General features: G+C 40.2%; 1 protein-coding gene across 1 annotated transcript in view; it reads right to left on the reverse strand.

Annotated features, from left to right (window-relative positions):
• Positions 1–7987, reverse strand: part of TSNAX (translin associated factor X) — a 34085-nt gene extending 26098 nt beyond the window's left edge. The window contains exons 1-3 of the mRNA XM_052639486.1: positions 7879–7987; positions 7338–7442; positions 4210–4324 (exon numbers count right to left, since the gene is read on the reverse strand). Of these exons, the coding sequence (XP_052495446.1) occupies positions 4210–4324; positions 7338–7442; positions 7879–7894 (236 nt within the window). The 5' untranslated portion in view covers positions 7895–7987. The remainder of the gene's footprint in view (positions 1–4209; positions 4325–7337; positions 7443–7878) is intronic.
• Positions 7988–13129: the final 5142 nt, after the last annotated feature.

Consider the following 13129-nt stretch of genomic DNA (forward strand, 5'->3'; position numbering starts at 1 on the left):
CATTAAATGTAAATGGTCTAAACACCTATGTAAAAGGCAGAGATTAGATAAAATTGATAAATGGATTAAAAACCAAAAAAGATAAGAAAGTCTTTTTAAATATATACAGTGTTAAAGTGTTAGCCACTCAATCATGCCTGATTCTGTGACCCCATGGACTGTAGCCACAAGGCTCTTCTGTCCATGGAATTCTCCAGACAAGACTACTGGAGTGGGTTGCCATTCCCTTCTCCAAGGGACCTTCTTGACCTTGGGATTGAACCCAGTCTCCAGCATTGCAGGCAGATTCTCTACTGTCTGAGTCACCAGGGAAGTCCAGACATAAATAGATTAAAAATAAAAGGATGAATAAAGATATACCCTGTTAACACTAATCAAAAGAAAATGAGAGTAGTTATCAATATAATGACAAAACAGATTTCCAAACAAAGAATATTTCCAGGGATATAATCATGATAATAATGGGTCAATTCATCAAGTCAACAGAACAATCCTAAATGTCATTTAATACATCAAATGGAAGAACTTAAATACATCAAGCAAAAACTGATAGAACTGCAAAAAGAAATAGACAAATTCACAATTATAGTCAAGAGATTTTTAACGTCTCTCAATAATTGACAGAACAAGTATATGTTAATAAAAATCAGAAACGTCATAGATGATTGAACAATATCATCAACCAACTTGACTTAGCTGACACGATAGAACACTACACTCAACAGCAGCAGAGTACATATACTTTTCAAGTGTACAAGGTCCAGAGAGACCATATTCTGGGTCAAAACCAAGTTTCAGTAAATTTAAAAGAATTCAAATCATTAAAAACATGCTTGGAAAATTCCCAAGTATTTGGAAACCAAACAACATCTAAACAACCCAAGATGAAATCAAAGATGAAAATGAAAATTAGAAAGTATTCTGAACTGAATGAAAATGAAAAACAAAATATCAAAATTTGTGGAATGTGGCTAAAATGTACTTAGAGGTGTAAAAGGGAAACAGATAGCACTGTGTTAGAAAAGAAGAAATGATCTCAGTTTCTTCTTTGATCCCAGCTTCCACCTTAAGAAATTCTTCAGAAAAGGAACAAACGAATCCAAAGTAAACAGAAAGAAGGAAATAGCAGAAATCAATATGTCAGAAAACCATACAGAATATCAATGAAATCAACAGTAGTCCTTTAAGATCAATAAAATTGATAAACCTCTAGCCAGACAGATCAGGAGAAAGAGAGGATATGAATTACCAACTTCAGGAATGAGAGAGAGGATATTACAACAGATTCTATAGAAATAAAAGAACATTATGAAACAAAATGGAAAAATTTTTTAAAAGATCAAACTACCAAAGCTCACTGGTAAAGAGATATTACCCTTATCTATTTATTTTAACCTTTATCTATTAAAGAAAATGTAAAGTATAGTTAAAATATGAAAAGTGCTCATTAAGAGTAGTTATCTTTATGTACTCTGATTTCTTTAAGTGTTTTACTTTCTCTAGTTTATAATTTTTCTGAAGTTTACTATTAGTTTACTAATCAAAAAACATTAGGGACAATATGGAAACAATTAGCATAACATATGAAATCTGCTTACTGATAATGGCTGTCAGTGTATTTCATTCACTGACTTCTTTCACTCAGTACCTTAACGTCTCTGTCATTTTTAATATTTCTAAAGATTATTATTTTCTAAGTTTACTATAATGAATATTTATTATTTTTTGGTAGACAACCATAAGATGATGTTACACAGTAACATAGTTTTCTCCAAAATATGAAATTCTCCTGTTGCAGTTTTACTATTTCTTTAAACTGCTCAATATTGACAATTGTTTTAGAACTGAAATTTCTATTGAAAAAGGTGTTCATAATTTACCAGATCAGTGTTGCTTTTTTTCATAATACAAGCTCAAGTGTGTATAAGCTACCCGAAAACTGATTCAAAAAACAAGCAAAAAACTAATTTTAGAACCAAGTATAAAAAAGAAAATGTTAATAGTGCCACATTCCACTAATCTACATATGACAAATTGTTTCCACTTAATGGAATAAAAATTAAAGTATCTCAGAGTTACCTTAAAAGCTGTGCGTGAATAGAATACTTCAATACTACTTTAATAATAAAAAGCTCAAAAATTACACTTGGACTTGCTTAAATACTTTGTCAGACACACAGTGGGGAGCCAATCCTCACTAGCTTCTAGAGGCATTTGGAATTGCCAATGTAAAAAAATCTCTCTCTGTGAGCTACAGGGTGGATGATTTCTACCTCAATGCAGAACAGAAAAGCTAAGAAAGCTAGTCAAATGAAATACAAAACAAAGATGAGAAAATGGAAATACCCAGCTGCATTCATAAAATATTCTATTTCCCTCCTCTTAATCTAGGCTAGTTTAAGTTCGCTTTTTTTATTTGCAACAAAGAAATCTATCAAATATACAGAGCTCCCTAGAAAAACAGTAAAGACCTACAGAAAGAATGTCACAGAGCTGAAGGTGGGGGAACTTGCAAAGAATTAAGCTTCCCTGGTGGCTTAGACGGTAAAGAATCTGCCTGCAATGCAGGAGACCAGGGTTTGATCCCTAAGTCCGAAAGATCCCCTGGAAGAGGACTCGGCAACCCACTCCAGTATTCTTGACTGGGGAGCCTGGTGGGTTAAAGTCCATGGGGTCGCAAAGAGCCAAACAGGACTGAGCAATTAATACTTTCACCTAGAAAAACAGTCAGTTCATAGTGTAAGAATATCACAGAGCTGAAGGTGGAAGAACTTCAGAATTCCCCCAAAGAATTAAACAGTCAACACTATCACATGCTGCAAAAATGTAAATAAAACAGTAGAAGAGTATATACTAGATTTATCAATATGAGTGAACAAAGACAATTTCAATTTCAATTCGGTGAGGCAGAAAGCCCAATGTCCAATGAATGGGAAGATAAGTAGAATGCAGTGTTTACCTAATACTAAAATTGTTGCACATATCATCCAAGAAAAGCTTTAACGTTAATAGGCTCTAATAAATGATTAAAGTTTAAATATGTAGGAAAAGGAGTACGTCAAGGCTGTATATTGTCACCCTGCTTATTTAACTTATTTGAAGAGTACATCATGAGAAACGCTGGGCTGGAAGAAATGCAAGCTGGACTCAAGATTGCCGGGAGAAATATCAATCACCTCAGATATGCAGATGACACCACCCTTATGGCAGAAAGTGAAGAGGAACTAAAAAGCCTCTTGATGAAAGTGAAAATGGAGAGTGAGAAAGTTGGCTTAAAGCTCAACATTCAAAAAACGAAGATCATGGCATCTGGTCCCATCACTTCATGGGAAACAGATGGGGAAACAGTGTCAGACTTTATTTTTTGGGGCTCCAAAATCACTGCAGATGGTGACTGCAGCCATGAAACTAAAAGATGCTTACTCCTTGGAAGATAAGTTATGACCAACCTAGATAGCATATTCAAAAGCAGAGACATTACTTTGCCAACTAAGGTCCATCTAGTCAAGGCTATGGTTTTTCCAGTGATCATGTATGGATGTGAGAGTTGGACTGTGAAGAAGGCTGAGCACCGAAGAATTGATGGTTTCGAACTGTGGTGCTGGAGAAGACTCTTGAGAGTCCCTTGGACTGCAAGGAGATCCAACCAGTCCATTCTGAAGGAGATCAGCCCTGGGATTTCTCTGGAAGGAATGATGCTAAAGCTGAAACTCCAATACTTTGGCCACTTCATGCGAAGAGTTGACTCACTGGAAAAAGAGTCTGACGCTGGGAGGGATTGGGGGCAGGAGGAGAAGGGGACAACAGAGGATGAGATGGCTGGATGGCATCACTGACTTGATGGATATGAGTCTGAGTGAACTCCGGGAGTTGGTGATGGACAGGGAGGCCTGGCGTGCTGCTATTCACGGGGTCGCAAAGAGTCGGACATGACTGAGCGACTGAACTGAACTGATATTCATAAACAATAGTTCTATCTCTGTGAATGATCTTAACAAGACACAAATCCTTAGCTGTTCTGAAAATAAGAAAATTTCCTATTTTTAAAAAAAATGTTTATTGTTAAAATAAAATCTACCTGCTAATAACAGACTCTTGATCCTGGTGTTTAAAAAAAGTCAGCTAGTTACTGCCCACTGACTTACTGATAAATATAAAATACATACCAACCTGTATCCAACTGTAACAAATGTAAAGATACTTACTTACCTTGTAATTCTATGGAGCAGAAAAATCGTCCTTTTGCTTTCAACAGTTATATCTCGACTCAGTTTCACAAGTCTCTCGTATTTGTCATGTCTTGCATCAAGTTCCTGCTGAAATGCTAAAAACACATTATTATGACCATAAGCATGCTTGTTCTACATTTGAAAGTATAATGAAACAATATTGTCAGTATATAGGAGAAATCAAATTATTTACTTTTAAAATACCTGGAAATCAAAAACTCTGCTACTAACCAAGATATTCTGAATTTCTTCAAATACAGGTATGCCTTAACTAGATTTTACCACCCAGAGCCTCCAATGAGATGTATGTATTGTAACAAATTATCTGTTCTAATCAAGAGATTGTTATCACAAAATTACCACATATAACTACTTATAAAAATTACTTTCAACTACTTCACTAAATTATGTAAAGTTATTTTTAATTACCTTACCAAGCACAATGTAAATATCCACAAAAAATAAACCAGAATTTTCAAATTATGCTTTAAACCTTAATAACATCAACTTTCTGAATTCTCAAGCCCTAGGTGTTGAAATACCCATAAAGCACTTACTTACTTAATAACCACTTTATTTTAGAAGAATTATCATTCCAAAGAACTAGCAAGTTGCCTGGCAGTCCACAGTCATACTTTGAACCTGAATACAAAAGTGTATTCAGAACTTGAATAATAACCAAATTAGTAGCTAACAAAGGCCTAAATACATCCGGTCTTTTATTACTGAGATAATAATTAGGCTAGGATTTTGCCTAACATTTGAAGACAATCAAATGCATTCACATGTTGACTATATTAATCACCACTGTGAATTAGATACTATGAATAAAAAGTTGAATAAGGCAGTTTCTATCCTCAAGCTCAGTCCAGTATGAGACAGATGCAAAGAATTGAATGTGATCATGTTATAATAAATATATACAAAAGGCTCAGTAAAGCAGGAATTATATTTTTCTTGTTCACTATCAACATATGCGGAAACACAGTATTAGCAGTGTTCAGTCACTCAGTCCTGACTCTTTGAGACCCCATGGACTGTAGCCCCACAAGATCTTCTGCCCATGGGATTTTACAGGAAAGAACACCTGAGCAGGTTGCCATTTCCTACTCCAGGGAATCTTCGCAACCCAGGGATCAAACCTGTCTCTTGTATCTCCTGCATAGGCTGGCAGATTCTTTACCACTAGCACCACCTGGGAAGCCCTTGCTAGAACACAGATGTTCAATAAATACGTCTTGACTAAATGGATGGATGTTCAATGAAGGCAATCTCTGTCACCAAATTTGCTTGGGAGGAAAATCAGAAAAAGATCAGAAAAGTAGGAAGAAGCTACTTGGAATGGGTCTTTAAAAAAATTACAGAACATCAGTGGGGCAATGGCACATCAAGCTAGAAGCTGCTGCTGCTGCTAAGTCGCTTCAGTCGTGTCCAACTCTGTGTGACCCCATAGACGGCAGCCCACCAGGCTCCCCCGTCCCTGGGATCCTCCAGGCAAGAACACTGGAGTGGGTTGCCATTTCATTCTCCAGTGCACGAAAGTGAAAAGTTAAAGTGAAGTCACTCAGTGGTATCCAACTCCTAGCGACCCCATGGACTGCAGCCTACCAGGCCCCTGTGTCCATGGGATTTGCCAGGCAAGAGTACTAGAGTGGGGTGCCATTGCCTTCTCCAAGCTAGAAGCTATTCCAGGCCTAAAGAGCAGTATCTCAGCGGGGCAATGGGGCACCAAGGTAGAAGCTATTCCAGGCCTAATGAGCTACGAAGACAAAGGCAGGAAGAAACATAAGACAGCAAAACATGCTTGGAAACAAGCAATGGAGTGCGTGAGCCCGTAACAACAGGGAGCACTTGACCCAGGGCAGCTTCTCCACTGCGCATATAGCTCTATCAATACGCTCTTTCCTCAGTCACAAGTAGTTGTCTTACACCACTGAAGATCACAGTTATGCGCTGTGACAATCTTCGAATATGTCCACAATTTACTTAATACTCCTCCTCTCAAAACGTAGCACTAAATTCCCTTTCTCTCAAACATGAGGCTGAGTTTTAAACTGCCTCATTTCTAACTAATAAACTATAGCAAAAGTGACATGTATGATATCCAAGATTAGAACCTAAGAGAACTGTGGTCTTCTCCCTCCCTGTATCTGGGGAAGCCAAATGCTGTAACACAAGGACACTCAGGTAGTACTATGGAGGGGTCCACATGGGGGCACACAGAGCTGACTGCTAGCAGAAGGCCTAAGTGACTGATAGTTGTGGATCCTCCAACTCAATTCAAGGTGACTCCAAGTTATCTGAACCAACAGCTAAGCCTGTCTTGGATTCCTGAACTACAGAAACTATAAAGAATAGGATGCTGCGGGAATTCTGTGCTGGTCCAGTGGCTAGGTCTCTGCAATTTCACTGCAGAGGAGCATGGATTCAATCCCAGGTAAGGGAACTAAGATCTTGCCTGCCACACATTGTGTACAAAAAAAATAGGATCCTGGACAGAAGACAAGAGTTACATGAATTTTGTTTTATACTTTGTTTTGCAAAGAGGAATTTTCCCAAGTTAATATACTGAGAAAAGAGAATCTGGGACTAAACATATCCATATAATTTACATGCACTTGAGTGCCCACTCTCTGCAAAAAGATATAGTGAAAACAAAAATACAGCATTTCCCTCCCGGTTCAGTGGTTGAGACTTCACCATTCAATGAAGAGGGTGTGAGGTCGATGCCTGGTCGGGGATCCCACATGCCTCATGGTCAAAAAGTCAAAACATAAAATAGAAGCAGTTATTATAACAAATCCAATAAAAACTTTAAAAATGTTCCACATCAAAAAAAATCTTAAAAAAAAAAAACAAACATAAAAGTCTCCAAAAGCCTAGCGGAGAAAACAAAACCAATACACGTTTAAAATTATCTGTACATATATAGCTGATATGTATGCTTGTGAATCAGGTGCACAGTAATTTCCAGTTATGTGGCAGGTCTGATGTTAATTAATGTTTACCTGTGAAACTTAAAAGGGGAAAATAAAGTCAAGACTTTTGTAATCTCAATTTTCATGACAGACCGAGCACCACTGGAAAACCTCCAGACAGAGAACTTACATTTGAAGGCCAACATCACAGGTGAAGATGAATTAACATCCTTCCCTTCTCTTCTCTGGTTATGTGGGAAATTGTCATGCTTCCTTTTCCTGAACCCTCCTGATCCTTACATAGAGAAGGAAAAAAAGGTTGGACAGGGCTCTCCCATCACCAGGACTTGACAACACATAGCAGAGGTAAACCCCTTTCTTCCTTAAAACCAGACCTCCCCTGGGCCTCATCGCAGAGACTTTCTCAGCAAACGGACAAAAAGCAGCACAATCTTCCCCCACCACCTCCCAAACCTTAAGCTCATCCAAACCTCCCACAGTGGGTTCCCTGATCTGGAACAAGGTGGGGCAATTACCGAACTAAGATAAAAATGCCTCGAGGATTAAGGAAAAGAGGTAAATTCGGCCAATGTGGCCGGGGAAATCACCAGGGCCGCCGCCCCCCGAGTCTGCGCGGGGAGAAAGCATCTTTCAAGGGTGGGAAGTGGAAAATGCGACAAAAAGGCTGGATTAAATAAGTAAATCACGCCCAAAGCTTTTGAGGATGCCACCTTCTTTGCTGCTCATGTCGTCAAGGCCTACGGCGAGAAGACAAGAGACTAAGCGCCTCGGGGCGAGCAGGGTACGCGCGGCAGCGGCCGAAGAGCCCTCAGCGGCGCCCTGTACAGCCGGCCGACGTCAGCGCACTAGCCGGAAGCGCGCACCAGCAACCACTCAGGTTTCTCTCTCCGCCTGAGCACACTTCCGGCCGCGTCCCCGCCCCGCCTCCGCTGGCTCTGCCCCGCGCTTGGCCGAGGACCTCGCGCCCGGGCGCTGTTGTCGCAGCTGCCCTCTGTTGTGCCTGAAAACAGAAGCGACCTTACACGCTTTTCCGTATTATCTGTTCATAAAAAAGACGACCGCATCCCTCTGAGAGTGAGAACAGTGTGAAGGCTGGAGAGCGACGGAAGATGTATACTTTTTTTCTTTTTCTCAAGGCGCCTGTGGAACACCCTCGCGTGCGCCCCCCGCATGGGCCCCTGGCCCCCGCGCGGTGCATAGTGGGGATTGTAGTTCGCCGCTGAAGGCGGCCCTGCGACGCCGGGGAACCTGCGGGTGAGAAAGGGAGCGTCCACGCGTCTCCTGTGCGATGGTTTTCTTGTTATCGAGGCTGAACCTTACAGAGGTAGAAGTCTTTTCCGTTCCTGGCGGTGACGCCAGCAGCTAAAGTGATGAAAATACGCATATCAATCAGTGCGAGACAGTCCTGGTTATTTCTCCCCTGTGTGTCCCCCTCCCGCCTCCCCGTCTCCCCCTTTCCCTCCCTCTTGTGTCCCCCGTTGTGCTCCTCTCCGGGATGCCTGCTTTCGCGGTGGTCCCCGTCGCTGAGTGACTGTGTGACCTTAAGGAAGTAATTCATCTCTAGCTCAATTTCTTCATCTGAGAAATAGGGTTAAATTTGGACCCGCCTCGTAGGATTATTTGACCATTAAATGTGTTACCACTAAGAAGCGCAGAAGAGTTTTTCACATAGTAAAGTCTCAGTTAAAGATTAGCTTTGATACCCTTCTCCCACCGTCGCTTTCCAAAAGGAACATGCGCTACAGCATTCTCTAGGGTAGAACTCGGGCTGAGGCTGGACGGCCTGGGGCTGGTTGGGAAAACACAAGTACTGTATTTTAGTACGTTTTCCCTAAATAACCTCTTTATTGTAGGCACTTTATATACACAGTCTTTCCTCCTTGTTTATTTAGTAACAAAGGAACAGTGATTGAAATGAAATAACTTGGCAGTGATTTCAAGCGCCTGACAGACCTGTGTCATAGGAAGGTTTTCTATTCTAGCTAATCTCTGGGGTCTCTTCAGCTCTGGAGCAAGACGCTTGGGAGACACCACCCATTTCGTCTCTGCAGCTTTGAACACATGTATCAGTTAGCCAGATTCCTTGTGGATAAAGTAGGCTCCTGAAGACCTGGACTGAACTGCTTTGCTTATGTACTGAACAGCTTTGCTGATGATGTTGGTCGTAAAATTCCGAGTTTGTGTGAAGTCTGATCCTACTGACCCTGAAAAGGTCATACCAGTGGTAGAGATACCGGTGGTCTTCTACTTGACCATGACAAAAAAAAGGAGAAAGAGAGAGAACTTTCATATAATTGTAATCATTTTAATGTGACTCCTTCTATATCTAAGGAAGCCAGTTATTTACAACATTATTAGAGTCAGTGCTTACTTGAAGTATATAGTGGGAAAAGGGTATTTTTACCCACTCCACTGGTATAGCAGTTCACAAGACCTCAACTTTCCAAAACCTGGATCCATCATATCCTTTTCTTTCTCCAACCACCACTCCTGTTCATCTGTTCAAATACAGCAGTGTTTCACTGAACTGCTTTTCACTTCTTTCTCATTAGAAACTTAGTTTCTAACCTATAATGTTTCATAACCTATAATGATGCCTCAAAGTATAATACTTAATGGAGGTGAATCCCAGGAATACTTTCCCAGTACTCATTTGCATATGTCGTTACCCCAGGTGTCCCAACTGTAGCTACTCCTTTGTCAGGAAATGCCTCTCAACCTGTGTGGCACCTGCAGAAGGCATCTCCACCCTGTCTCCTTGTGTTATTGCTTCAAATGCATAAACATAGTTTTGGTACTTAGTGGGATATATTTTCTTTTGTGTTTAAGGGAAAGCTACCAGCCTAAGTTGGGGCAAGGAAGGTAAAAGATTTTCAGTAAGATTCCACTTCTGGAATGGTGTTCTTTCTTCCTCATATTGTATTCTATCTGGCCACATTTGACTGAATAAAGTCCTACACCTTTTAAATGCACCTGTTTTTATTCAGTCCATAAATCCTCACATTTGTCACCTTTACAGGAAAAAGTACCGCATGCAAAAACTGGTTCTGGTTACTTAAGAAAGCACAAAGTCAGGTAAGAGACAAAACGCAGGCCAGCACAAGAGTCTGCGCTTCCGCGTTTACCTTATTGTGTGCTTATTACATAAAGCACGGGGGCGGGGGGGCCAGGGAGCTAGGTGGAACAGGCCAGCACAAGGGTCTGCGCTTCAGAGTTTACCTTATTGTGTGCTTATTACATGAAGCACAGGAGGTGGCGGGGGGGTCAGGGAGCTAGGTGGGACAGGGAGCTATGAGAAACTGCCAGAAACTTGAGTGACCATTTCTAAAATGGTAACTGTAATATTTAAAAGATACCTGTAGGATCTAAAGTGGTATCGTGAAGTGTACACATACCATTTCACAGATATATTTTTCAGGCAATGCTAGAAAGTAATAGGAAATTAATGTTCTAGATCTTTACTGAAGAAGGAAGTTGGTATTTCAGGGAGTAATAGGGATGGGCAAAACCACAATGAGATACCACTTCACATCCCACTAGGCTGACTATAATAAAAAAAATTACAGAAAATAACAAGTATTAGTGGGGATACAGAGAAATTAGAAGTCTCATATGTTGGTATGAAGGATGTAAAAAGGTGCAATCACTATAGAAGGCATTTGGCAGTCTCAAAACTTAAACATGGAGTTGGCATATGACCCAAATAATTCTACTTCTAGGAGTATACCTTGTGCACAGATGATCATAACAGCACGCTTCATAGTAAGCAAAAGGTGGAAACTACCCAAATTTACATCAGCAGATGACTGGAGGAACAAAATATGGTATATCAGTACAATGGAGTTAAAGATACCAAGGAAAAATTTCATACAAGGGTGGGCACAGTAAAGGACAGAAGCAGCAAGAACCTAACAGAAGCAGAAGAGATTAAGAAGAAATGGTAAGAATACAGAAAAATATGCAAAAAAGGTCTTAATGACCCTGATAACTGAGATGGTGTGGTCACTCACCTACAGTCAGACATTCTGGAGTGTGAAGTCAAGTGGGGCTTAGGAAGCATTACTACGAACAAAGCTAGTGAAGGTGATGGAATTTCACCTGAGCTATTTCAAATCCTAAAAGATAATGCTGTTAAAGTGCTGCACTCAAGATGTCAGCAAACTTGGAAAACACAGGATTGGCCACAGAACTGGAAAAGGTTAGGTTTTTTTTTTTTCTTATTTATTTATTTTTAAAATTTTTATTTTTACTTTATTTTACCTTACAATACTGTATTGGTTTTGCCATACATTGACATGAATCCACCACGGGTGTACATGCGATCCCAAACACGAACCCCCCCCTCCCACTTCCCTCCCCACAACATCCCTCTGGGTAAAAGTTTAATTTTCATTCCAGTCCCAAAGAAGGACAATGCCAAAGAATGTTCAGACTACTGGACAATTGCACTCATTTCACATGCCTAGCAAGCTAATGCTGAAAACGTACAAGTTAGGCTTCAACAGTACATGAACTGAGAAATTCCAGATGTACGAGCTGGATTTGGAAAAGGTAGAGGAACCAGAAACCAAATTGCCAACATCTGCTGCATTATTGAAAAAGCAAAGTAGTTCCAGAAAAACATCTACTTCTGCTGCATTGACTATGCTAAAGCCTTTAACTGCGTGGATCACAACAAACTGGAAAATTCTTCAAGAGATGGGAATACCAGACCAGCTTACTTGTCTCCTGAGAAACCTGTATGCAGGACAAGAAGCATCAGTTTGAACTGGACCTGGAACAACAGACTGGTTCCAAAATGGGAAAGGAGTACATTAAGGCTGTATATTGTCATCCTGCTTATTTAACTGATATGCAGAGTACATCATGAAAATGCTGGACTGGATGAATTACAAGCTGGAATCAAGATTGCTGGAAGAAATAAGCCTCAGATATGCAGATGCACTCCAGTGGCAGAAAGTGAAGAGGATCTAAAGTCTCTTGATGGTGAAGGAAGAGAGTGAAAAAGCTGGCTTAAAACTCAACATTCAAAAAACTAAGATCATGGTATCTGGTCCCATCACTTCATAACAAATAGATGGGGGAAAAGGGGAAACAGTGACAGAGTTTATTTTCTTGGGCCCCAAAATCACTGCAGACTGTGACTGCAGCCATGAAGTTAAAGGACACTTGCTCCTTGGAAGGAAAGCTATGACAAACCTAGATAGTGTATTAAAAAGCAGAGATATAACTTTGCCAGTAAAGGTCCATGTAGTCAAAGCTATGGTTTTTCCAGTAGTCATGTAAGGATGTGAGAACTGGACTGTAAAGAAGGCTGAGCACCAAAGAATTGAGCTTTTGAATTGTGGTATTGGAGAAGGCTCTTGAGAGTCCCTTGGACAGCAAGCAGATCAAATCAGTCAATCCTAAAAAAATCAACCCTGAATATTCATTGGAAGGATGCTGAAGCTGAAGCTCCAATACAATGGCCACCTGATGCGAAGAGCTGACTCATTAGAAAAGACCCTGATGCTGGGAAAGATTGAAGGCAGGAGGAGAAGGGGGTAACAGAATAAGATGGCTGGATGGCATCACTGACTCAATGGACATGAGTTTGAGCCAACTCTTGGATATAATGAAAGACAGGGAAGCCTGGTGTGCTGCAGTCCATGAGGTCACAAAGTCAAACATGACTTAGTGTCTGAACAATAACAATACAGTGAAATATTATTTGGCAACAAACAAATGAAATACTATCCATGCTACTCTACAGATACATTATACTAAGTGAAAGAAGTCAGTCACAGAAGCCCATATATATGATTCCATTCATTTGTAATGTTTAGAACAGACAAATCCATAGGGATAGAAAGATTCATTGCTTAGGACTGAGAGAAATGGGAAGCAGGGGATAGAAGAATCGTAGCTAAAGGGCATTGTATTTCTGAGGTAATGAAAATATTCTAAAATTGACTAATGATG

This window comes from Budorcas taxicolor, chromosome 5 (genome assembly GCF_023091745.1).
Source record: "Budorcas taxicolor isolate Tak-1 chromosome 5, Takin1.1, whole genome shotgun sequence".
Lineage (NCBI taxonomy): Eukaryota > Metazoa > Chordata > Mammalia > Artiodactyla > Bovidae > Budorcas > Budorcas taxicolor.